We start from the raw sequence: 24,587 nt of genomic DNA, 5'->3' as shown, positions 1-24,587 counted from the left end.
ATTTTAGAACCTATAAGCGACAGATTTGAAGCGACTGCTCTTTTATTTTTGCCAGTTGTCACCCCATAAGAGACCCGTGGGTGTTACCTGACAGCTATCAATGCCCCTGCTGCTAACGGCTGCTCTTCAAAACCAGAGTAACAATTTTTACATGTTGAGAGGAAGGAGGGGAAGAAACTGGCCTCCTCTTGTCTTTTTGAGCTGTGAAGACACCCTTTGATATAATAAAATCCCTCTCTAATGACATGCTTATTATCTTAAGACGTAGTACAGATGGTGAATATTTATTTTTTCTCTTCAGCATCATTCATGCTAAAATTGGTCTTTAGAAATTGGAAAATCCAAGCACTGCTAGATGCTTAGGAGTCAATGACCAATGAAAGAAAACTAATAGCAATTAACAGCTGGTGGCTTTTATGAGCAGGGAATGTCCCACCTTCATCCTCATCTGATTTTTTTGCATTTAAAATTGTACTGTGAATCTGGTATAGAACTCGCGGTAGGAAATTGAGCCTCCCATTGCTATCTTATCAATAAAACAGATGAAGTGACCTCAGAAAGCAAAACACAATCAATAACCAAAACCATAACAATGGCTGAAGAGGAAATAACTCTGCAGGTGCTAGGGCTCTGATGGAGAACAGATGTTGGATAACAAACGTACCCATCCATAATGGCTCCTGGAAGATGCTGCAGATCCTTGCCTTTAATCTGCTGCTCAGCCCCACATCTCAAGCACCTCAGCACAACTCCTAAGAATTTGACTAAACTGAGTTGATTGCTAATGCAGGAAGCAACTGGTAAGTCAATTCATGAGAAATGTGGCATACACATAAGGCAAGGCAGAAGAGGCAGACTTGTTCACAACATGTCAGCTAAATTACATTGGTAGGCAGCTATGCAGGCAGTCTGGGAAACATGGGGTACAGGAGTTTATCAGAATTTTAGAGAAACTTCTATGACTGCTTTGACGTGCCAAAATGACAGTATCTGTCTTCCCACTTTTAGGAGTGATAGAAAGAGACGTGCATGCTTCCCTCAAGCCAAGGGCAGATATTAGCACTGCACAATAATGTGCTTATCTGGGGACGTAATTTAGGTGGTAACAAAATGCTAGCAAGATTTGTTTGTTTTCCTTGTAAGATATTATCAAGTTATTGAACTAAGTCTCATACATCTGTTTGGGGCTTCAAGTGCAAAAATTCATTATCCTGTAAGTGTAGCCATTATGACTATTGCATTGTCTTTTATTTCCATCTGCAATAAGCTTGGAAACCCAGCAACAGAATGAAGCCATCTTCTGACCATCACTCAGAAAAAAAGTGTTGACAGAACATTGGAACATGCTGCCCAGGGGGCTTGTGGAGTCTCCTTCCCTGGAGACTTTCAAAACCCACCTGGATGCATTCCTGTGTGCATGACTTAACCCCTACAGTTCTATGATTCTGTGATTTAGGTGTTCCTGCTCCAGTAGGAGAATTGGACTGGATGATCTTTCAAGGTCCCTTCCAATCTCTAATGTTCTGTGATATTCTGTGATTGTGTTATTCTGTGAAAAGTAGCACGTCCCGTAATAGTTCAGCAAAGATTGCTGTACTAATATACTTATGTGCACATGTTCACCCTAAGGCACCAGGTAAAGACCTGATTAGCAAAATGTCCATTCCACTTGAAAAAGAAAGTGTGCATGTAGTCTGTTCGGTCACCTGCTCTGATGCTCTAAGTTGTAGATAGCTACCTTTGATGAAGTGTTTGAAAAATGAATATATTATATATATGTAACAGTGTTCTCCCATATGTTCAATTCCCAGGTCTAAAACTTTCACATCAAGCTTCAGATGGAACTTGAAAACATATACTATAAAGACTACACACATGTGCGGTTGTGCAGACTACTTACCATAAACTATTGACCCAAAAGCAAAATTAGACCATCACTCTGACATTACTTCCTCACATTGGCCAAGATGGAGGTGTTTTTTTTTTCAAAGTCTCTTACTAAAAATTTCCCATTCTTCAACTGTTTTAAACCTTAGGCCTTAGATCCCCAGCTCTTAAAAACACAATGAAGGCAACCTGGAATATAACTGTCACTTCTGATGACCAGCTGCTGCATAAAAGTGCCTTTTTTTTCCCCCCCCTCAAGAGAGTAACAGGCAGGGGAAATACCCTTTCCTTTAATCATCGGTACTGTGAAATCTACCATGAACACAAGCTAGTTAGCCTGACTTTTCTCTGGTTAGAAGATATTTATAAATAAGGTCCATGTAACGGTTACCAGTCCGAAGAATGGGATTTTTCTCTAATAATGAATATTAAAAAAAAGATTGCAAAACCAATTATATAATTTTATTTTAGGAGAAAGGCCAATTTCTCTTAGTGAAGAAACTTACAGCTTTCTTCACTCCTGTTTTCATACAGGAGCAGGGACTCTACCACTTTCAATTCCCCTGTATAATTCTTCTCCCAAAAACAGGAACAAGATTTGACCAGAAAGGGAAGAAATTGGGAATTATATGACAGCATCAAACTGTGCTAAGATAGTCTTACTTCTCTGGTGATATTATTATCGACAAAAGCTGTTAAGTAAATCAAGGTACACAATGAAATACAAAACACATGATTTAATGAGAAATCTTATTTTATTGGTTTACACATCACACCTACCTCTTCATTAAAAAAGCTCTTTTATCAAGTCTTTTGTTTGAACACTTCCTTCTTGCTCATTATATTTTAGCAGACTAAAGTGCAATTATAATATTACATACCTGCTTCCCTGAGAAGACCTGATTTTCAAGAACATTAATACAAGGCTTTTCTATGCTCCCAACAAAGCAGAATCAGTGAGATTTTTAGTGAGTTTGAAAACGGAAAATAGTAAGATGTTTTATGTAAGTGTTCGATGTAGAAAAAAACAATGGTATTATTGAAATAAAATTGTAGACTACTGTTCTGCTAATATGTTTCACCCAAAAATTACTTTCATACAGTGCTACTTTCCAGGTGCTTCGGTACTGATTTATTTATGGTAGTGGTATAACAGAAAAACACAGCTCTTTTTGAAGCTGTGGTTTAGTGTTGTGGTTTAACCTGGCAGGCAGCTGGGCACCACGCAGCCGGTCACTCACTCTCCCCAGTTTTTTTTAACCTTTCTTACCCAGAAAGGTAAAAGTGCAAGAACTCATGGATTGAGATAGAGACAGTTTACCAGGTAAAGCAAAAGCCACAAGCAAAGCAAAACAAGGAATTCATTCACTGCTTCCCATCAGCAGGCAGGTGTTCAGCCATGTCCAGGAAAGCAGGGCTCATTACATGTAAAGGTTTCTTGGGAAGATGAATGCCATCACTCTGAACATCGCCTCCTCTTCCTCCTTTATCCCAGCTTTTACTGCTGAGCATGCCACCACATGGCACGGAATAGCCCTCTGGACATGCTGGGTCTCTGTCCTGGCTGTGTCCCCTCCTAGTTCCTTGTGCACCCCCAGCCTCCTCACTGGCTTTACAGCACAGGGAGCAGAAGAGCCTTGACTCTGGGTAGGCACTGCTCTGCAACAATTAAAACCATTGGTGCGTTATCACCACTATTTTCATCAAAAATCCAAGGCACCAGATCATACGAGTCTCTGTGAAGAAAGTTAATTCTATCCCCACCAAAAGCATGACATTTATACAGCTTTATCATCAACAGAATAATGGTATTGCTGTAGTATTTCCCATTTGAGTTACCGTTGTCTTGAAACTGACTGAGAATTTAGTCACCCTTTAATACACACCTCCAGTTCATTTGTACATAACAGATGTCTAGAACTCAGTGACTCAACCACAACAAACCAGACTTTGAATATATGACAATGTAAATAAAACAACTGATAATTTAAATAATTTTGCATCCTGCTGTGCTGACTAAATTTGTTTTATAAAGGATATTCTCATGTAAATATGGACACTGTATACTTTAAAGCTCTTCATAGGTGAGGATACCTGTTCTTAGTTCTTTTAGTACTTAGAGCTTGCTATTTTGCTGGAACTGAGACACCAAGGAAAGAACCTGTTCTGAGGCTTTAATGTGTTTTGTCCCTAGATACGCCGCACTATTACTGGCTGTATCCTCTAAGAAATATCGGTAGTTTACCATCATGCCACAAGAAGCTGTAATGCCCCGAGGACTCGTGTCTCCCATCCAGTTTATCCGCCACAACTCAGCGCCATTCTGAAGATGAAAATTTGCTACTGGATTAAGAGCATAGCCACGATGTTTCTCTCCATACAAATACCAGGCACACAATCTCATAAGTGGCGAATGCAGTGCTTTGACTAATGTTTCTGATTTCACCCATTCACTGTTAGTTAAGAGCTTTTTTAGAGTTTCAGTAGTAGAGTCCTCCGTGATCTCAGAGATTTCTTGGCGTTCTGATTCTGTAAAAAGTTCATTTCTTCCCAGCTCTTTTATTTGTGAGGAGAGGAGACCAAGAAGCCATTTTGTGAATCCAGGGATAGGCGACAGAGAAGAAAAAGCTTTTATCTGAGGAAGGTCTTTCTACAGACAAAAGGAGAAAAAAAACCTCATGAGTTTTGTACTGACTCACAATTAGAAGTTTGAGTAAAGATGAAGGATTCTGATAATTAACTGATACACATAGACCAAAGGGGGGGGGGGGGGGGGAATCTATCACATGGACAGTAACAGGTAAGTGACTAAAAAGCATTTGGAGTGCTAAGAAAATTTAACACTGACTGAATTACAGTCCGCACACGCCATCTATTTAAAAGTACTTACATAGTACTTACCAAACCTTTGTTCTGGCTTATCATTTTATAGGCAGAAATAAACAAATGCAATCATGTGCCATAAGGATGTTATTCAGAGGAAAAAGATTTAAAAACAAGTAAATCAACATGGAAGTTGTCAAAACCTTTTCAATAATTTACTTTTTATGTTTAACTAATGAAAGACGGTTCAGACCATGAGGAAATCAGTAGAGGTATGATGTTTGTTTTTTTGTTGTTGTTTTGGTGGGTTTGTGTTTTTTATGAAATAACTATTTCCTGAAGTTTTGGAAGAGGTTCTCTATACATGCCAGCTACCTTTCATGTTATTCATTCTATGTTAGTTTTGAGGTACAATAGCAAAGAATAGAGCAGGTTGTTAAACTCACTCTTACTTGGTTTTAACAAAATTGACATCAAAGCTCAAACCTGTTCAAGGAGCAGGGGGACAAGGAACCAAGGTAAGCCGCTGATGAGGTGGAACAACCACTGTGTTTTAATTACTGTTCATAAAGGAGGCAGTGGTAAGAACAGAGACATTTATCAGCATTATAGAAGCATCTTAATGTCAATGGAAAATTGTCTTTAAATGACTACAAACTACATTTTGTTCTACTTTAAGCATTTCCCAGATAACCATTAAAAAGTCATCATCACTTAGACGCTATCTTACGCTAGCAAATGTTAATGGCATGCATGCTGCTACAGTGCCTGAATTGCACCTGCACTGCTGCAGCCTCAGGTACCGCTGTGCTCCACACACTGCTGCTGTCTGTGGTCTGTTTCGTGAGAATACAGGAGCCAGGGAAAGCAGACATGCCATATTGCCATTACAAGTTGCAGCACTAAGCCTTGTAATGTTTCTAATAGTTTCAATAATTGAAATAATACTCAGCTGGTTATTTACAACATCTTTTTTTCCTTTCCACATGGAGCTTCCCAAATAGCACACTGCTATTCTGCTGGCTTCCAGCGCCACAATACATCCAGCCATCTCAGACCTACCATCTCTTCACTTCTGTGATACACAACTGCATAAACTGAGTAACCTTACCACCTCCCCTCATCAGAAGTTCATTAAATAGTACACAAATACATAAGGCAAAGAATTATTTGGGGACCAGACATGAACAAGATCAGGAGATAGAAGTTACAAAGAAACATCCCATTTCATCTCCTTGGAGAACTGGATAAAGCAAAAAGCAAATTATTCAGTAAAACACTCATTTCTGTATCATATTGAACAAAACAAGCATTTCTGTAATCAGAGAGCCCAGGAAATCCTGGCTGGGTCATATTGCCAACAACTACAGTCAGAGTGCAATATTACTGAGGCGTTGATCTCTGACTTTTTCAAGTCTCCACTCAAGGACACTACAATATTTTATTTTAAGAGTCATTCTGAAGCATGTGTTTGTAGCAAGATTTGTGCAGTACAACTACAAGGTTTTACTGCATTTGGATTTCATAAAAGAAAAAGCATTCTTTGGAAACTGATGGAAAGATGTCTGTGGAAGGTAATTTTTAGTGATATCTTAGCATCTCTTTCGACAATTTTTAAAAATATAGCATTTATAAAAAAAATACTTTATTAGGGTTGTGTGATTTCTTATGGCAAACCACGGCCACATAAGACATAAATACAGTGAATATGTTTTAATTAAAAAAATGTCTCTTGGAGTAGACAGTTCAACATTTTAAGGAAAGTTTTTTTTTTTCCCCCGATTATATATTTTTTTTTTTCCCTGATTATATTATTTTATCCTATAAAAACTGCCTTTGAGAACACATGGCTTAGGTTTTTCATGCATTCTTCACAGTTGTTTGGGGTTAAAACCTGAGAGAGGAAGATGGAAAGTCCTGTTGAAATTGGGGAAGCTGAAATTATTCTTTCAGGTTAAAAGGAAAAAAACTGACTGGACCGAAAGAAAATGCTGCTTACCAGAAAGTCTTCTGCACCACCACTATGAAAGCACAGTATTGGAAAATACTGGGTACTGAACTAAAACTAATGGCTCTTCACACAACATCCCCCGTGCTTACATAGGCTAAAAATTCTGAGCTCATCTCTTAGTTTGCAGAGGTAAGAGGGTAACACACCATCCACTATGACAAAACAACAAGTGGATAATTTCTTCCCATATCTGTGTCTTAATACTAACCGCTGCAAAGTTCCTAATTAAGGAAGGAAAATGGCAGGACTTGTGATGTTGACTGCTTTTTATTTATCATTCACTTCCAGGAGTGACCTGCTCACCAAGCCCAACCCAAAAATATCTATCAGAAAGTTGGTAGCTCCTGCTCTATTAATAAATACAAAATGGATTTATTTATTTAACTTCTTAGGACAGATAAGACATAGGAAACTGACCCCATTTTGAAGCTATAGTACAGACTATTACATATCTGATAAATTCTTGAGTGCAGGAGCTTATCTTAGCCGGCCACTTCTTGTAAAAATAAATAGATGCAGTGAAGTGTGCACATTTATGTTGTTACTAAATTGATGTGCTAGTTTTTAAGACTATTGGTGGAGATCCATTAATGTTTATTTTCTTGTCAGAAACCCACACACCATTAAGAAGCAGCTGCTCATTTTGTTTTGGAGTGGATTTTTCGTTTTGACTGTCTTTTAGTTTTGGGGCTTTTTTTTTTTTTTTTTTTTTTTTTAATTGCAGAAGCGTGCAGATTTCTCCTATTATCTAAAACTCATCTGAAACTGTCTTGCACTCTGAAAGCTGTAGTCCAAGGTCACATTTTTCATCAATGAAAGCAAAGTCTGTTTTGGAAATCATAATCTCCCCAGGTCACCTATATCAAATTAAGGTAGCAATTATCAACAGTCCAACCAGAAAGCTAAAATCTGCCACCAATTGTTAAGCATTCTATTGAGTCACATAGTAGCTATCAGTTTTCTCCCCCAAATGCCACAGGCTATAAAATTCTAAGCAGTTTTCTCAAAGGCTCCACCAGTTATCAGTGTCTGTCATCTGCGGACTGAATTGCTATGATGTACCTTCTGCAGAGCCGCAGACCACTTAGATTGGCTATAAACACATTCTGAATTAAATGTCTGTTAATGAGAAATCTATCTGTCTGCTCTTTTGCCAGCACCTATCAGCTCCCTAGAAAGGCATCTGCCTGCTTGTTTTCCAGCACCAGCACCCACTTTTTTTTTTCTTTAAACTAGTTTTTTGAGATTGTTTCAGAATTCATTTCCAGGAGCAACACAAGCTTAAATATAAGAAATGGAGAAGATTATTTATGCTGTCTGCTCTCTGCTCTATATACATCGGTATAACCAACAATGAACATGTAGCCTACTCTCAGATCTGTATAGGGAGAACTGGGACTAAAGCAGCATCAGCAGGTGAATGAATTCATCCCACTGCTTGCCCCAAAATAATCCAAAAAAGCACATACTTGGACAACAACAGAAATGTGTTTACAAAACCCTTCTAAATTACTTGTGTAACAAACTTTCATCAAGCAACTACCAAAAAAAAAAACACCAAACACCATATTTAGAGCAGCACGCTATCGCCCAGGATTTCCTTTGTACATGACACAAGCTCCTTCCCTGAGGCCCTGTTATTCTCCCTGTTATATCCCTCCCTTTTACCCAATTACATTACAATACCTGTGGCAGATGGTAATGTACCAATACCTGTACCAAATCGTAATGGCTATGCAGAGATTAAGGATTCAACCTCCTGATTGTGCGCATATAAAGAGATGAAACTGAGGACCCATTTCTGTGACTCAACTTCACACATCCTCCAGCTGCTTAAGTTACTGCAAGACTCCAAGGGAGGCTGTTGGCTACTATGCAGAACCGCAGACCAAATGAGTTTAACACCAAGGGTTGTAATCCTCACCAGAGCCTCTACTGCTGCACTTTCTCTAACAGTCCTAATAAAAAATCATTTGCAAGAAATATTTTCATCACATATTTTCAGCTGTGATAGACAGTCTTTGAAGGTAAGCAGTGCTACCCAATATAAGTTAGCAGTCTATGTAACTGGTTCATGAGAATTAGCAAGAAGATTTCTAAAAATTAAGGTCTAAATTGCCTGCTAATGAGATTTTCTTTTAAGGAATCTGGACATGTTATTTTATTTATAGACATAACTTTATAGTGCAGATACCATCTATTTCAATGTCTCAGTACAGTTTTCAAGTCTTCCCAAATGAAGGCTTCACTGGAGAGGTGGGGGGAAAGAATGGCTATTAGCATGTTTCTAACTTAGCTTATGTCTTTTTCTGATCTAGTGATACACATTCATGACATGCCCGATTCAGAGTTTTCCTTATGAGGAATGACAGCTGAGAATTCAGTTTTGAGGTTACAAAGACATTTACAAGTGGAAGTGTCAGAGCAGGTTAAGCTAAGGCAAAGTCAGATAAAGGATTTTTACTAAAGGGTAAGAAAAAGTTTTAAAAGTTTGTAGTGTTTTGGGAAAGTTTGAATCAAGTAACATTCTGCAAATCAGAGGTCCACAAAAGTTAATTCAAACAAATAGAAAATTACATAAGTGTATTAAGCATTAACTACTCCTGTACAATGAACAACAAAATCCTCAAGTCTTTCAAATGCTCTCTGCAAAGTATTTTTTAATCAATTAATTTAAAGACAGTCTCAACATACGTAACTTGCAACACCTGAACATTTAGCAGTGCTCTACGGAGAGATTTGTTTATTGCAAAGCAATGCAAAGGTAATAGAAAAAAAATATTTTCCTACCACTTTTTTTTTTTTTTAAACAAAGGCAGCTGCAAGCTTAATGAGATGTAATTTCTGATACTAACAATTTTTTATTTTTGCTGAGAGTACATTGTTTCAGCTGCTGTCAACAAGTCAACTCAGCAGTACTGTGGTATCATTTGTGCCTTCTCAAGTAAGTGACTATTATGCTGCTGCAAAGAATTATGTTCAATCTGAACATACACAACCTTGGGAAGTCCTTTACTTAGACCTGACCAGAGAGAAAGAGTGCACATGCATGCAATTTAATGCACTGAAGTGGGACTTCCAGAGAAGGGTAAAACAGGCTGCCAAGAGCAGTGCCGATTATGTGCCCTGCCTTTGTCTTGAACCTAACTGCAGTGTAAGTATTTCACAATATAAGTATTTTGAAGCTGAAATGCACACAGCTTCTCTCCTCTGAAAGGAGGAGTCTGCCAAGGCAAGAGTCACCACATCTACAATGACAGCTGAATGAGTAAGCATCACAGAAGTACATGAAATAATTTCTCACCCCAAACACTGATAACAACAGCATGAGAACTCAGAGTCACTTCACAGATGGGAAATAGGTAATAGGAAATGGTTCTCAGATTTCAAGACAACAAATTCAAGAACTATGCTCTGGAATGAAGAGGAAGATAGAATTGAGAAGATAAAAAAAATATCAAAGAACTGAAAAAAAACTATAGAAAACCATATCCATCATGGATAAACAGTCCTGAATTATCCTTCCTCTCTCTAGCTCTGTTCAGCCTTATAATGGCACCCCAAGAAGATGAGGAATGGTGTAGATGAGATATGTGGAGGTTGTTACTGATATATAACAGCCTTTAACTTGGCCGTTCATTAAAATCACTGTACATTTTCAACAAATTGGGGCTTTAAGCCCTTTTTAACTCACAAATTATAGAAGAACCAAAATAACGACACTTCCACATGCTTACAAGTGGTACTTCAAGCAGTTTGGGATTAAATTCTTTTCACTCCAGACCTCACAAAAATTATACAGCTTGCCATCTACCTACAAGAAGGGGTCCTTTGCTGTCCAAGCTTTACAACGTTGTCATAAAATACTACCAAATAAAAAGATTTCTGGAGAAAGGCATGAAATGTATTGTAACTTTAGACTTCTATATACACTTTCTTCATATCCATTCAGCAGAGAAATAGATCTGCAGTGGATATGAGGTGAAGCTATCTATCTGTTCTGCCCACCTCAAAGTAAGCCAAAACCATGCTTTGATTTTGAATCAGAAATGTGCCGAAGAGTCAGGAAAAAAAAGTCTTTTCTTGTGCTATGCTCCCATCATTACTATTATTAAATTAGCCATAGTAACTAGATGGGCTTTTGATTTTGTAAGACCAGTAAGAGTGTATGTCTGTTCAAAAAAAAAAAAAAATCAATTCTCAAACTACAAGGTGCAGGTTAAAGTAACATTATATGAAGTTGCTCAGAAGGCAAAGTGACTGATGAGTGCCATACTTTTAATTCACAATGCAGAACAAAACTTGGATGTACAATAATACCTTATTTTGACAGTTGCTATTCAAAAAGAGTGACTGGTATCTGGCTAAATAAACCTAATAATGTGTATACAAAGATGGATTGGGATTTAAAATATTAACTCACCTTCTACATCTGAATTCCTACATGTAAATAAGCATTGCTTTGCACTTCATTTTTTTGTATGCATTGCTTTGCATACATGTCTTACACGCTGTTAATGGCCACAACAAATTACTGATTTTTTTTTCCCCAAGGTTAGTGTCAAAACTACTTTTTTTTTTTTTTTTTTTTAATTTTTCTTCACTTATTACACAGAATGTTACTTGTTTATGAAATGTGACTCAAGAGTAACAGGCATAAGACCAGAAATTCCAAACAAGGAATGGGACACAACAGTGCTGGTTATTTTATGCCTTAAGAAGATTCAGTAGAAGAAAAGGGCTGAAGATGCAAAGTGAATGCGGATTATATGCATAAAAATTCATAATGTCAATGTAGTATAAATGTGCTTGATAACAAACAATAAAACACTACACAGAAACTTTATTACAACGTGAATCTTATGATAAGCAAGAAGCTAACAAAAAATACTAAAATCTTTATCTTTCAGATGTACTCCAATCAAAAAAGAAACAGACACTCCCTATGCTGATTGAAAATTCTATTGCTATGTGGTTCAAAAAAACATGAACAGTGAGGGAAAATCCTCTTACTCCCTCCTAAACATCAGTTTGACTGTTACTGCAGTCTCACGCTTCTGAAGGACATCGGTGGCTAGCCAAGAGGTAAGAGTGGGCAGAGGTGACTTATTGTCCAGATGCGAAATCTGCAAGGCCATTAATATTTTTAGAAGTAAGACAAGATTGGGAGGATGAAATTTAACTTCAAAAGGTCTGACCTAAAAGGAAAAATCTGACCTGTAAACATAAGCCGGTTTTGGCAGATTATTAAAGCCTACGTCAAATTGTACAATCAGATCAGGCCTCCTGAAATACTGGCCTGCGCTCAACTTCATAAATTTTCACCTGCACTCAGCCTGATCACTTCAGGTTGACTGAAGGATGAAGAAGAGTATCTGGCCTTGTTCTGAAGAGATGAGGAGATTAAGATTTCTAGCAACACATAACCAACTGTCAGTTTTTGTACTCCCAGATAGAATAAACTATATCTATGCAGCACAGAATAGCATTGGGAATAGGAATGAGAAATAAGAGCACAAATAATGACAGTTGTTCCTGAATCACAAGAGAACAGCCTGATCCAGTTTTTAAAGGTATCTCAACCATTCTGTTTTCTATTCATTGTGTATTTGATGAACAATGAAGGAGGGCTGTATTTTACAGTGCTGAAGTGTAGAAACTTTTGTCTTAATTACGAATAAGAAAACAATTCTTCTGTTAGACAAATCAAATTTCAGAACTTGGGTCTATGTTATCAAAGCATGGTTTGTCCATTTTCCTTTGTAACCCACTCATAATTCTTCCAGTGTTGTAAGCAATTTAGTGATGGACAAATACATTGTCAATGGGGTTATTTTATGAGAGCAACTCAATTATCCAGAAATTATTTTTCAGATGTGAAAGTAGGTAACTGCATGAATTTATTCCAATTTCCCCTCAGTCAAGATCAGACAGATGGCACAGCCTAATTATACCTGGACTATTGCACTTTAGACAATTAATTTAAAAGCCATTTTGAAAGCAAGAAGCAACAAAATTCAGCCAAAATATCCATTAAAAAAAAACTTCAGGGCAGCCAGCTATGATTCAGTACTTGACTAATCAATCATTTTGTAGTAGTAGAAATTTGGTGCATCCAATTTTGAGTTATTTTTGTAAATAGAACTGAAGTTCTAAATCACAGACTATTTTCCAGGCATCATTACTAATCCACAAGTTGGAACAATGAAAACAAACACCGTCATTGACCATTACTTTGAAGTGGTATCCCTGTTAATAATTTAATACTTAACGACTGTTAAATGAAATAATGGACTTAAAACAGAAATCTGACTGTCTCTTTCACAGCACTCTGTATAAATGAATTTTCATTCTTTTCTCCTGTTACTTGAAAGAAGGCTCTACAAGGAGTCCTAAAACCATGAACAATAAACCCTACAGCACGCCACGATATTGTATAAATTCATAGATGTTCATAAAGTAACTGATTCCTGTAACTTTCAAGTGTTGAAGACATCTTCCTATATTATAAGAAATGTTTAATTAAAAAAAAAGATGTAAGTTGTAAAAAAAGATATTTCTTTGCTCAGACATTTTTTACCAGGCAAACATGTGAACATTATATATAACTGGCAGCAAATCAGCGTAACAAACAGGAAAAATAATTCATTTATGTAATGAAGTATTACTGCTACTGGAGCAGCCATTAGATTTCAATGGACAATCAGGTACTCTGAAAAGAGAAAATGTTGATCAAGGCCCTGTTAACATATGCTGAACAGTAGGGTTCCTGTTCAGCATGTGTTAACAATACCCCACTCGCTCAACTGTGGGACAATAGTGAATCTGATAATATACACATCAAACTAAAGCTAAATTAGAGATACGTTCAACAGAAAAGTACTAATTTGATTTTTAAGCACCTGTCCAACTAGAACAAGCACATGTCAACCAAGTGTCTACACTATCTACCTCTGGCTGACATCCACCAATCGCAGAAAACATTCTTCCAACTCTTTACATTTTTTCAAAAGTTGATCTGGTAAGAAGTTGAAAGTGCAGTAGACCTGGCAGTTCCTCACATTGATAAACGTGAGGAAATGGAAACTAGAACAGAGACGTAAGGGGAGCACATTGGCCAAATGTTATGTTACGTGCCACACCTACCTGCAGCTCCTTTACGACCCGTTTGATGAGGTGATTGCCAAGTTCTACACCTTGCAGTCCTTGCTGAGCCAAACTGATTGAGTAGAAAATTGCTGTTGTGATTTTGTCTGCATCTTCTGTTTCTAATAATTTCACGTCTTTTACTATGGACTGGGAAATGAAAACAAAAAATTAGTTGTAGTTATTACTCTAATTATAGTGAGGGGACCTTTCTTTTAACTTTCAAATGCATTAACACATCTTCCCACTGTTTAATTCATTATTCTCTGTGAAAAACAACAAAAATCTAATCAAAAAGTATTAAGAAGAGCTACTTATCCATTAGGAAGTGCAGGAAATAACTGTAATGGGGTTTAAAATTTTCAGAAGCAATTGTAACTGCTTTGAAGTTTTAATCTCATTTACTGTCATTTCTTAATTTATTTCTTATCTTATTCTTCTAGCGATTGAAGAAAGCTCCAAAATTTTCTGCGTACCCCTGTCATTTTTAAAAGGAAAACCAACTCTCTCAACTCTAAAAAATGAAACAAACCCAAGGCATACATTGTAATTTGAGCACTTTGCTGCGTGCTGAATATATCAGTGACTGTACCTGGATGCTGCTGGAGATATCACTGGTTAAAGCAACATGCAAGATTATCAGTGGTTCTCCTGGGATTGCACAGTGAGAAAAAAAGTAGCATCTTCTATACGGCCCAACTCGGCGCTTCAAATCAACCCAGTTTCTAACAGGATGCACAGCTTCAGAACTCAATGAGGGAAAAGAAAAAAAAGTGTTTGTGTTTTGTTCTTTTTCATTTACAAACGTCCACCGCCAATCCTACAAGCTCAGTACTTTTCCCCACTGATATCAGCAACACAATTCTCAAACCAAAAAAGGAGAATCAGGCTGCAATTCAAAAAAGTATAATCCATCACCAAACTGTGACAAAGTCAACTGTAAAAGCCTCCTGCATACCAAGGCTTTCTACCTCTCTCAGGGATATGCTCATTATGAAATTTCATTTGCACCTTCTATTTGGTGTAGAATACCTGATTCAGATGACTAAGTCATTGAATAAGTCTGAACACACTTCTAAGGAATTAGCTTTCCCAAACTACAAAGGAGAGATACGATCATCCTTGTAGAATACTTCAAAATTTTCACAAAAAAAGTGAGAAAAGGATTTCTACTAGCAACACTGTCTAGCATACAACTTTAAAAATTCAGCCTGATGCATATCTTAGTGCATTTCTGCTCTTCTACTTCAACCTACTCTAAAATGTATTCATCACTAATATACCACCCATATAGTGTCACTTTCTTTTAAAAGTATTCAGATATTACTCCAGGGTGTTTTGTAAATTGTTATTTTGAATATTTATGGAGTGTACTGGGCAGATACAGGAACGCAACATCTTTTACTTCAATAGGTTTTAGTAAGCTAGCCAAATGCTTTAATATATCTTGACAAACAATATATACACCTAGATGAAATTAAATTTCTACTAGCACTCCCACAGCCACACCTTCAAACAATAATTCAAAAAATTCTTTTCTCTATGATATTTGAAAGTCTAGTATGTTTGCCAAAATACCCTGAAGATTAAGTGATATATTACAAATTCTTTTTATTTGGAAAAAATCAGCTTGCATAAGACCTGTTTTCTTTGCCTCATCAACATATTAGTTACGTACTTCCACAAATTTCTTTAGAGATTTTTTTTCTTTAAGATTTTAATATGACAAAATGCAATACAATTTAAATTTTATTCAATTATCTCCAACTTCATCACTACAGTTTTGAGTATTAGACAGAAGGTCAAGAATAAATGCTGTAGATCTGCTTTGGCAGGGGGGTTGGACCCGATGATCTCAAGGTCCCTTCCAACCCCTACAATTCTGTGATCCTGTGTGAATGCTTATTAAAAAAATAAACATAATGGTCTTCACATAGAGTTTACAATCAATTCTGCACACCTCACCAGTTCCAACCAGGAAACCAACTCTGGGAGTGTGGTAGAGAGGGTAACCGAGAAGGATGAAAGGAAATTCATTTACTAGAAATGACAGCTGTCTACACATGCAGCATGTCTGCTGAAAGATTATAGTGTGGGACAACAGATCCCCTTCACTGTTTAATTCAATCTTTCTAAGTGTGCTCTTAAGTGCATTAAATGCAACTACTCCTTAATTATTCTTTGCCTATGGCAAAGTATTGAAGAAGCAGTTATCTTGAAAATAGTGGATCTCTACAGTTAGATACATTTCATCACCACTTCACTCACGAGCCTTAGGAACCTTTAGCACTTACTCGCTAATTTTCTGGAGTACTTCACAAGGTGATTGCCACGTGATCCGTTCCAAATTTAGGAATCCTGTTGAAAACCACTCTGAAAGCATGTTCTTCAGAACACCACTCATTTCCTGCACACAGAAGAAAGATGGACATATTTGCTAAGTAAGCTAGGTATAGCATACAAATGCAAATAAAAACAACCTTAATTACTTCAAACTACATCTTTAGGAAGTTCAAGGAAAACAATGCATCTATTTGATGAAAGGCCTAACAGCTCAGCTTTTCTCACACAGGACTAAAACAATGACTGTTTACAGACAGAACGAATTTAACATCGGTAGTAAGCTGCAGATAGGAAAATGGAAGATAACACAAAACAACATAGATAAAAAGCAATCAATAAACGCAAGTGTTTGAGTAGTCTTGACGATAAAGCAGCAGTTGTGCAGGTGCTCAGATACATTAGTTTAAATATTATGGAACAAGTTTTAGGAAATTTGATGAAAATAAGGATTTTAAATTCAAGAAATTTTTCTACCTGTGAATCTCTTCCGAGTATTGAAGAAGCTCGTGCCTTAGGAAGATTACTGCACTAAATCCAACAGTACTGCAGCTGCACGTGCCCGCCCACTCAGGATAATGAAACAGAAAAATGCATACCTCTGACAATGATGTAGCTAAAACCATAGGCTTTACGGAATTTTTAACATCTATATAAATGTGAAAAAATTTGAGGAAGAAAAGCAAAAGGAGCAAAAAAAAAGACTACAGAACTCAGAAATCACAACAGACTTGAAACAGTGTGATACTGAATTAAAGCCAACTCTAATACCAAATACTTTCAAAAGCATTCATCATCATAATGAATTTTATATTCTCTACTAATTTCCTACTGCCTACATTATTAAAGGCTTTCTGTCTAAAATTCTTTATTTGAGTTTAGGAAGTATTCTTGAACTCAGCACAGCATGAATATTCCTTAGAGAGATTCTAAAAGCTTGTTTTTCCTTTTTTATTTTTGCTTTGCATATAGGACACAGTGTGATACCAGCACCACCTTACCAGCAGCCTGAGCAGAACTGTAGGCTTACCTGAAACTAACTTAATAAATTAATTCTTTGTTGGTCTTGCTCAGGAGAGCTGTCTTTAAGATACGTAATAGACTAGCTAGATGTGCCAAAAGTCTTCTGTCAAACTCTACTTCCACCTGTGTTTGTATCACAAGGCAACATATGCTAATAAATGAATAAAAAAGTTAATAAAAAAAAGCTTTCCTTGCTTTTCTTTTGAAAGCTCTGAAGGCCTTCAAAAATAACCGTAAATCATATTAGTCAAATATCCCTTGGTGTAGTGACCACCTCCACATATTTCAGGATTATTGGTGGTCTTTTTGTTTGGTTTGCTTTTTTTTTGGTCAGGACACAATGTAAGCCAGAAAAAAATTAGCTACAGTTGTAGGAGCTGGGGTCAAACCATCAGATTCCTGTGGCTCTCCCATCATCCATCTGTTTTTTGGAGAAGCAGCGCCACTTCCAGCTGCAGGCTAGCAGCTAGGAGGGAAAGCTGCTGATGGCTGCGCTCCCACCAGTCAGTTTGTACGCACTGCTCCGCGTCTACTGGCACTACCACGGCTCAGATGGCAATGAGTAGCTTGGGAGGAGGCCAGTTATACTACAGGGAGACTGGTACAAGTGGAAAAGGCAGAAATCTGATACATTTTGCCTCTTTGAAGTGGGTACAGGTTTAGCAAGTGCGCTCCACATGATGGACATAATGTTGCCCAGCTGAACTAAAAGTTGCTTTCCAAGATGCAGAACATATTATTGAGCTGCTTTAGGTCCAAGGTAATGCTGGTATAAAAGCCATGCAACTGTAACAAAGAAAGTGAAGCAGATGTGCTTTTGGTAATGATTTTGGCAGACAGGAATATTGTTTATGGGCAATTGTAGCTCAATTCAAATAATCTGTCACTTGTAAATAATAATGTTTCATACAATAACAGGGCTGCACACAGGCCAAAGAATTGTGCATACTGACAAAAATTCTTTGCATAGAGAAACATGACATACTCTGCAGGATCCAAAACTCAGTTTAATTCAAGTCATTTTGAGCAAAATACTGAGTTGTGTTTAACATGATAACATACACTAAGTCACTGAAAGGTTCAATTCAAATAGCATTCTCAAGAAAGGTTCTGCCTTTCCATAAATGTAGTTGTAAATAAATTATTTTAATTTCAGAGGAATTTCTAGCCATAAGATTATTGGCACAGTTTCATTAAAAAAATAAAAATCACACATTTATTATTTAGCAGCTCAATTTTGAATGTGAGCAACAAGACAGATTAGTATTAAAAATTACCAGCTATACTTTGGTTTCTAATAGCTGTGTATAATAAATTGTGATTTTGCTACAGGGCAGCAAAACACAGACTTCCTGATCTTCACATCAGGTCCCTATTTATTGGGGAACAGATGGGAAAACTTATGAAAAAGTTATTTTTTTTTTAATTAAGAAAACCTGCCTCTGATGAGGAAACTATTACTTCCATTTCCCTCTCTAACTACCAAAACAAAATATCCCTTACAATAAAAATTCATATTCACATATGAACAAATAAATGCAGTATGAAGCAGTAGGAACAAGCGCTCCATGCAGATCGGAAAGACTGCTCAGTTACCATCACTAGCTGGTCAGCTGTCTCATGTTTTATATTGCTTGATATCTTAATCTTCTATTATTATTTTAATTTTTCCCCTTTTGGGCATCATTTTCACGCAATTACACAATGATTAAAGTGTACACAAGCATTTTCAAGTGACTTTATCACCTGTATATGTTAGTTACTGTACTCTACTGAACAAAATAATAATGCTTTATCAACTAATATCTAACAGCCCAAGCTTTTTCTGAACTGATATGCTTTGAGGAAATACAAAAATGTTTTACATTCACACCACAGTAGTGGGTAATCCTTGTTTTAATAGTTTTTACTTTGTGGTTTGAAAGGCCTAAGACCATCTAAGAAATATTTTAGACTGGGCAAAACCAAAATCCCAGTAGGCCATATAACACATTCTATAATTTCCATCCAGCATCATGAAGATCCGTTTAATTTTATTTCCACACTTTGTTTTCAATGCAGATACAAACACACAAGGTTATAGAACTGTTACTGCAACGTTGCCTTTAAGTATGTTAGAATTTAAATCAAATCCACAGTAACTGAAAGGCTAGAGATGCCTTTTGATAGGTAAATACCAAACACTTTGTTTTTTTCCAATGGAAAAACTTTTAAATTTTGGTTGTTTCTCTAGATAAGGACTGCTTAGATCTTTAAAGGAAACTGCTTCAATATTCAGAGTGAACATTGGTGCCCTTGTCAAGGAGAATAGTTATTTCAAGTCAATACAACTGTATGAAATACGTATGTATAAATACATCTTTTTGTGGATGTACCTAGGTAAAACACTTATTGCCACAAATATCTCCTCTCCCCAGATAGTCATGTACAGCCTACGTACCAAAAAATTTGCCCTTAAAGTCCAATTTCTCCACAAATATTTAAAACCATTTTCCCTGATTATATGTAGTGTTCAAACCTTTGAGACACTTAAGAAAAAATAATAATTCAAGAAAATACGTAGCTTTAGATTCTTGTATTTATGAGTGGCTGCTATGAGGGGGAAAAAAAATTAAAACAATTATGGCACTTCTTCCGTTTTTCTAGTAGACAAACATGAGAACCACAGTATCGAAAATACATCTTAACTACTGCTTAATTATGGAACCAGGCTTATTTATAAAAATTATTTTTCCATTATTTCTTGCCAGCAACTTGAACTTTCAACTGACTTTTTCCTAAATCATATAGAAAGATGAAGAAAATTCTAAATGTGATAGATCACTGTTTGCTACCAAGAATGTTGTTATGAATTCTTCACCAGGGCCTATATTTCAAATGCCAAAACTGAGAAAGCAAGCAAAATATAAAAAAAACACCTCTCAGTAGGAAAGAGCTGGAGCAGAAAAAGTAATGTAGCTGGGAGCATTCTGCACTGCAATATGGAGTGCTACACTCAAAACAAGAGGGTTTCAGCAAATTTCATGCTGAGCATTGTAAGGATGAGTCATCAGAAAATTAACTCGGGTATCAAGACACCAGAAAACGTGCCCAGCCTTTGGTGGAAGGAAGGTTAAGAGATGAAAAGAATATGAGAAAGGGAAAAATTTCAACTAGCAGCATGAAAAAGAATTGTGGCCAGCGACACTGTAATTTAACTTTTCAAACAACACGTCCTGACACTACTGGTTTTTGGAAATGGTCATTGTAACATTATCCATAAGGCCTATGATAGTAACAACGGAGCCATACGCTTAACAGAAAACCCACCTCTGGGACATGTCATGATTTTTTTTTCCCCTTTCAATGTATCTTCTATGTATTTTTGGTGGACTCCTTAGAGAGGCTGCACAGCTTCAAAAATACAGTTTTCTGCTAATTTTTGCTATCTGATTATTAACAACTCATCACCTTTTAAACATCCACAGAAAGACACTGTCATAACAACTTGTCACTGGAAGTACCAATAATTTTCTCTGTCTTGCTCTAGTTGACAGTTTTGCCTTATAATAATGAGCTTAAACATGAACTGAACCCTGCTTACAGCACGTGCCTTTTCTTTGCACAGCCTGCCATTTTAAGCATTTCCAACGCATTGTTCAGAGTTCATGTTAAGGATCTATGGAGGTCTTCCAGTAAGGCAGTCACCATTCTTCTCCGTTTCTTATAAATGAGCTTTTCTAACCCAATTTGCTTTACACTGGATCCTGACAGATACGACACGCACAGAATTTTTCTATGACTTCTGATTTAATGGACACTCTTAATACAGTTCAGTGACCTCAGTGCTTTGAGGCTTTCACAACTCTAATAATGAGACGCAATTTGGAAAGCAGAGCAGCAATGCACATATCACACACTACATAAAACCAGAGTAAGTTAAGCAAATGTATTTCTTCGCTTAAGTTTAGTTGATGTTTAAGGTAAAGAATGATTTATGAAATAGGCAACTGAAAGCTTTATGAAGGTGTCTATACTCAGGAGTAAAAAGACGACTAAAAGACAACACTAGACTAGAAGACAACACTGCCCTAGTTTGCAGAGCTTCATTTATTTTGTTAATGATTCAAGAACAATGACATTAATGGAGAAAAAATCGTCAGGTATTTTGCATCTTCTTGGTCTAAAAGTATATTTTAAGAAATTTAGATTGACGAGAGTTCATCACATGTAGTGATGATACTGCAGGATTTACTACCCATCCCCAATTCCAGAGCTTCTCTGTAATTTTTTTTCATCTCTTTCTTGTACTTTGGGAATCCAGTCAAGAGCCGCTCTAAAACTGTCCACTAAAAGATCACAAGATACATCTTGTATCATGAGAACCCTCCTTCTCTACTCAAGACTTAAACGTTTTATTAAATAGAAAAAAACCAACAATCCCAACTTCAAAAATGGCCTGAATATTGTGCCGTATCGATTTCTCTATTCTTGACATTTAACCTCAGAACAGGTAATACAGTAACTCACACCTACATCTTGAGATGTCCACATAAATACACACGCCCTCACACAACTTCTTGATAACCCACTTGAGCTGACCACCTGCCAGTAACCAGCTCCATCACAGAGACGGTCAGAACTTCCCACAGGCCGGGAAGTAGCCTCTAGTAGCCCTAATAGCCTCTAGTTATTCCGATGGTTGCTTGCAATAGAATCAAGTAGATTTTAAAGGCTGAGCAAGACATTCAATTCAGAAGCATGTCCTAACTTTTCCCAGACAATCTAGCAAGAAGAGCTGAGTTAACACATAGCTTCACATCTGGGTTTTCATGCAAAACAGATTAGACTAACACAGATGAAACTCCAAACCGAGAAGAAGCAGTATCTTAAGTAAATTCTCATAGCCAAAACGGTCGCAAACAAACAAGAAGCCACACCAATTCTAGCTTAAGCTTTCCTGGCTACGCATTACTTACCGCCACCTCTCACTTTAGCCTACATTACATTTGAAAAATAAATCCTACAAGTGCAAAAAAAGACTGCAAGAACAGATGTAGTGAACTATGCACACTCACACATGTATGACAACACCAAACCTTTCCAAAATGTTTTGAGAAGAACCCTTTTATTGAAGCTTCAGTTTTGCAGACAACATTCTCCTACTTTCAAATGTGTTTAGCTTGTTTCTCACATAACGTATTATTTGCTGCACAGGCGTTCATATGTTTTACACATTTCTATTTTGCTAATTTTGCAAATTCAGTCTGGTTTTGCCAAGTTTTAGTCAGTACATGTGGCCAACACATTGTCTTTCTTCCAGAGAGAATCTTCATTTCCTTCATGACGTCCTGTCACTGCCTGGCACCGCTGGCTGCTACATTGCTCCTTCTTCCATGCTCACAACACCTTGCTGCACCATATAACCATGGTGGATGTTCCACCTCACCCATTTTCTACACAGTGCTGAACAGAGCCATGACAGAACTCCTTTCTCCTGTTGATATCCTTCAACATTAGCACAGCTCAGCTGCTATGTCACTTGCGGCCCTATACCGGGCTCAGAAGTCACCTCACTTCTGCGGTGTCTGGTGCAGCATGACACTGCCTCGAAGTTTTAACATCAGCCACATTGTGTCACGCTGTGGCAGCCTGGCCTTTCCTCCACTGCCCTAACGCTAGCCCACAAGAGCTCACAGCCAGGTTCCCACTGGAGAGGCCGTTACTTCACACCACCAGCTGCTCCCTTCCTTCCAGGCTGAGCTGCGTGAGCAAATCCAGCTCCTGCTGGTGCCATGGCTTGCGGGAAGGAGCTTTGCTCTGTTACACAGTGAACTGGGATCACAAGACGTCCCACACCACATCCCCTCAAGCCTTCCCCCGACTCATTTTGGGGAACCCCGGCCCTGCCCTCACCTTGACGTGAGGCCCATCCACCGCCTTCGCCGCCAGCCCCTCCACCAGGTCGCCCCTCAGCTCCATCAGGAAGCGCAGCCCGCCCTCCAGGCGCCCCAGGTGCTGAAAGAGCGCCCGGTAGCGGGGGGTGAGGTAATAGCGGAGCCGGTCCTCGGCCTGCAGCAGGGCCCCCTGCTCCCTCTCCTGCTCCCGGGCCTGCAGCACCTTGGCGCTGAACTCCGCCACCCGGCCGTGATCGGCGCCGAAGTCGCGGGCCAGGCAGCCGAGCAGCTCGGCCCTGCGCGGCCCGGCCTCCAGCCCGCGGTAAAACCGCACGAACTCGGCGCTGCGCCGCTCCGCCGGCGGCGGCGCCTTCTCCTTGGTCTCGTAAGGCGGCAGCAGCGGCACGGAGCGGCTCAGCAGCTCCTCCATGCTCGCGCCTCCACACTCAGAGACGGAGCCCGCCGAGGACTGGCCCCGCCACGGCCCGGCCACCCTCAAAGCCCGTCGGAGGCTCCGCGGCACCGCCCAGGGCCCGAGGCGGAGTCCGAGGCGGCTCAGGCCGCGCCGCAGCCCGCGCATCGCCGCTCCCCGCACGGCCGCCGCCGGGGCCAGGCCGCGGCACCGCCCACGGAGAGCGTCGGGCGCGCTGATTGGCTGGCGGCGCGGGCCCCGCCAATCGGAGGCGAGAAGGAGAAGGGCCGGAGAGTGTGGCAAGGGTGGAGGGGCGCTGCAGCCGCCATTTTGAGAGTGGCGCGCAGGCGAGCGGTGATCCTCTCTGAGAGGTGTTCTGTGGCTCGCTGCGCAAAGCATTTCTCTCCCTCCTTTCTTCACTTGAAAGGGTGGTGAGGCACTGGAACAGGTGGCCCAGGGGATGTGGCTACCCCATCCCTCGAGGTGTTCAAGGCCAGGCTGGATGTGGCCTTAGCCAACCTGAGCCACTGCCTGTGGCAGGGGCTTGGAGTCAGTGGACGTTTGAGGCCCCTTCCAACCCAAGCCATTCTAGGATTCTATGATTCTACCCTTCACTGTACAGCCCAACGGTTCCTGTTCTGTTTTCACCTGTCGCTCCCATTTTCCTTGCACACAATGCTGTTTTCCCCCACAGCTCCTTTGTACCCAGGGCATGAACTAATTGTGCTTTAGGCTAAGCTCCATGGTGAGCCAAAGGCCCTGACAACAAAACTTTGGCAACATGGGTAAAGCTGATTTAAGACTGGCAACATCTAAAACAGCATGTCCCCATGGTCTTAAGGGAGTTAACCTGTTTGGGCTTCTGGAAGGCTGCCAAACTGAGTGGCTGAGCAGTGTGGGCACAAAGGTTATTTCACAGTCCCAGGAAATCTGGGCCAAGCCGGATGACATTTTCAGTCTGAAATAAGTGCATGAGATTGCGCAAATTCAGTTTTGTAATTTAAGGATGTAGTCCTGAAAGCAGTGTGCCCTCTGGAACCTATAAAGAAGCCTCCAGTGGTAAACCCAA

General features: G+C 38.9%; 1 protein-coding gene across 1 annotated transcript; it reads right to left on the bottom strand.

Moving 5' to 3' along the window:
• Positions 1–2,609: 2,609 nt before the first annotated feature.
• Positions 2,610–23,742, bottom strand: MLYCD (malonyl-CoA decarboxylase). Its single transcript, XM_013100193.5, has 5 exons — positions 23,126–23,742; positions 16,162–16,274; positions 14,460–14,616; positions 13,868–14,017; positions 2,610–4,537 (listed from the first exon to the last, which is right to left on the bottom strand). Exons 1-5 carry the CDS (start codon positions 23,684–23,686, stop codon positions 4,004–4,006), a joined length of 1,515 nt encoding a protein of 504 aa, XP_012955647.3. The 5' UTR covers positions 23,687–23,742; the 3' UTR covers positions 2,610–4,003.
• Between the last annotated feature and the right edge of the window lie 845 nt (positions 23,743–24,587).

Source organism: Anas platyrhynchos, chromosome 12 (assembly GCF_047663525.1).
Source record: "Anas platyrhynchos isolate ZD024472 breed Pekin duck chromosome 12, IASCAAS_PekinDuck_T2T, whole genome shotgun sequence".
NCBI classification, from domain to species: Eukaryota; Metazoa; Chordata; class Aves; order Anseriformes; family Anatidae; genus Anas; species Anas platyrhynchos.
The sequence above is the reverse complement of the archived record's forward strand: the minus strand, read 5'-3'. Positions and strand labels throughout refer to the sequence as shown.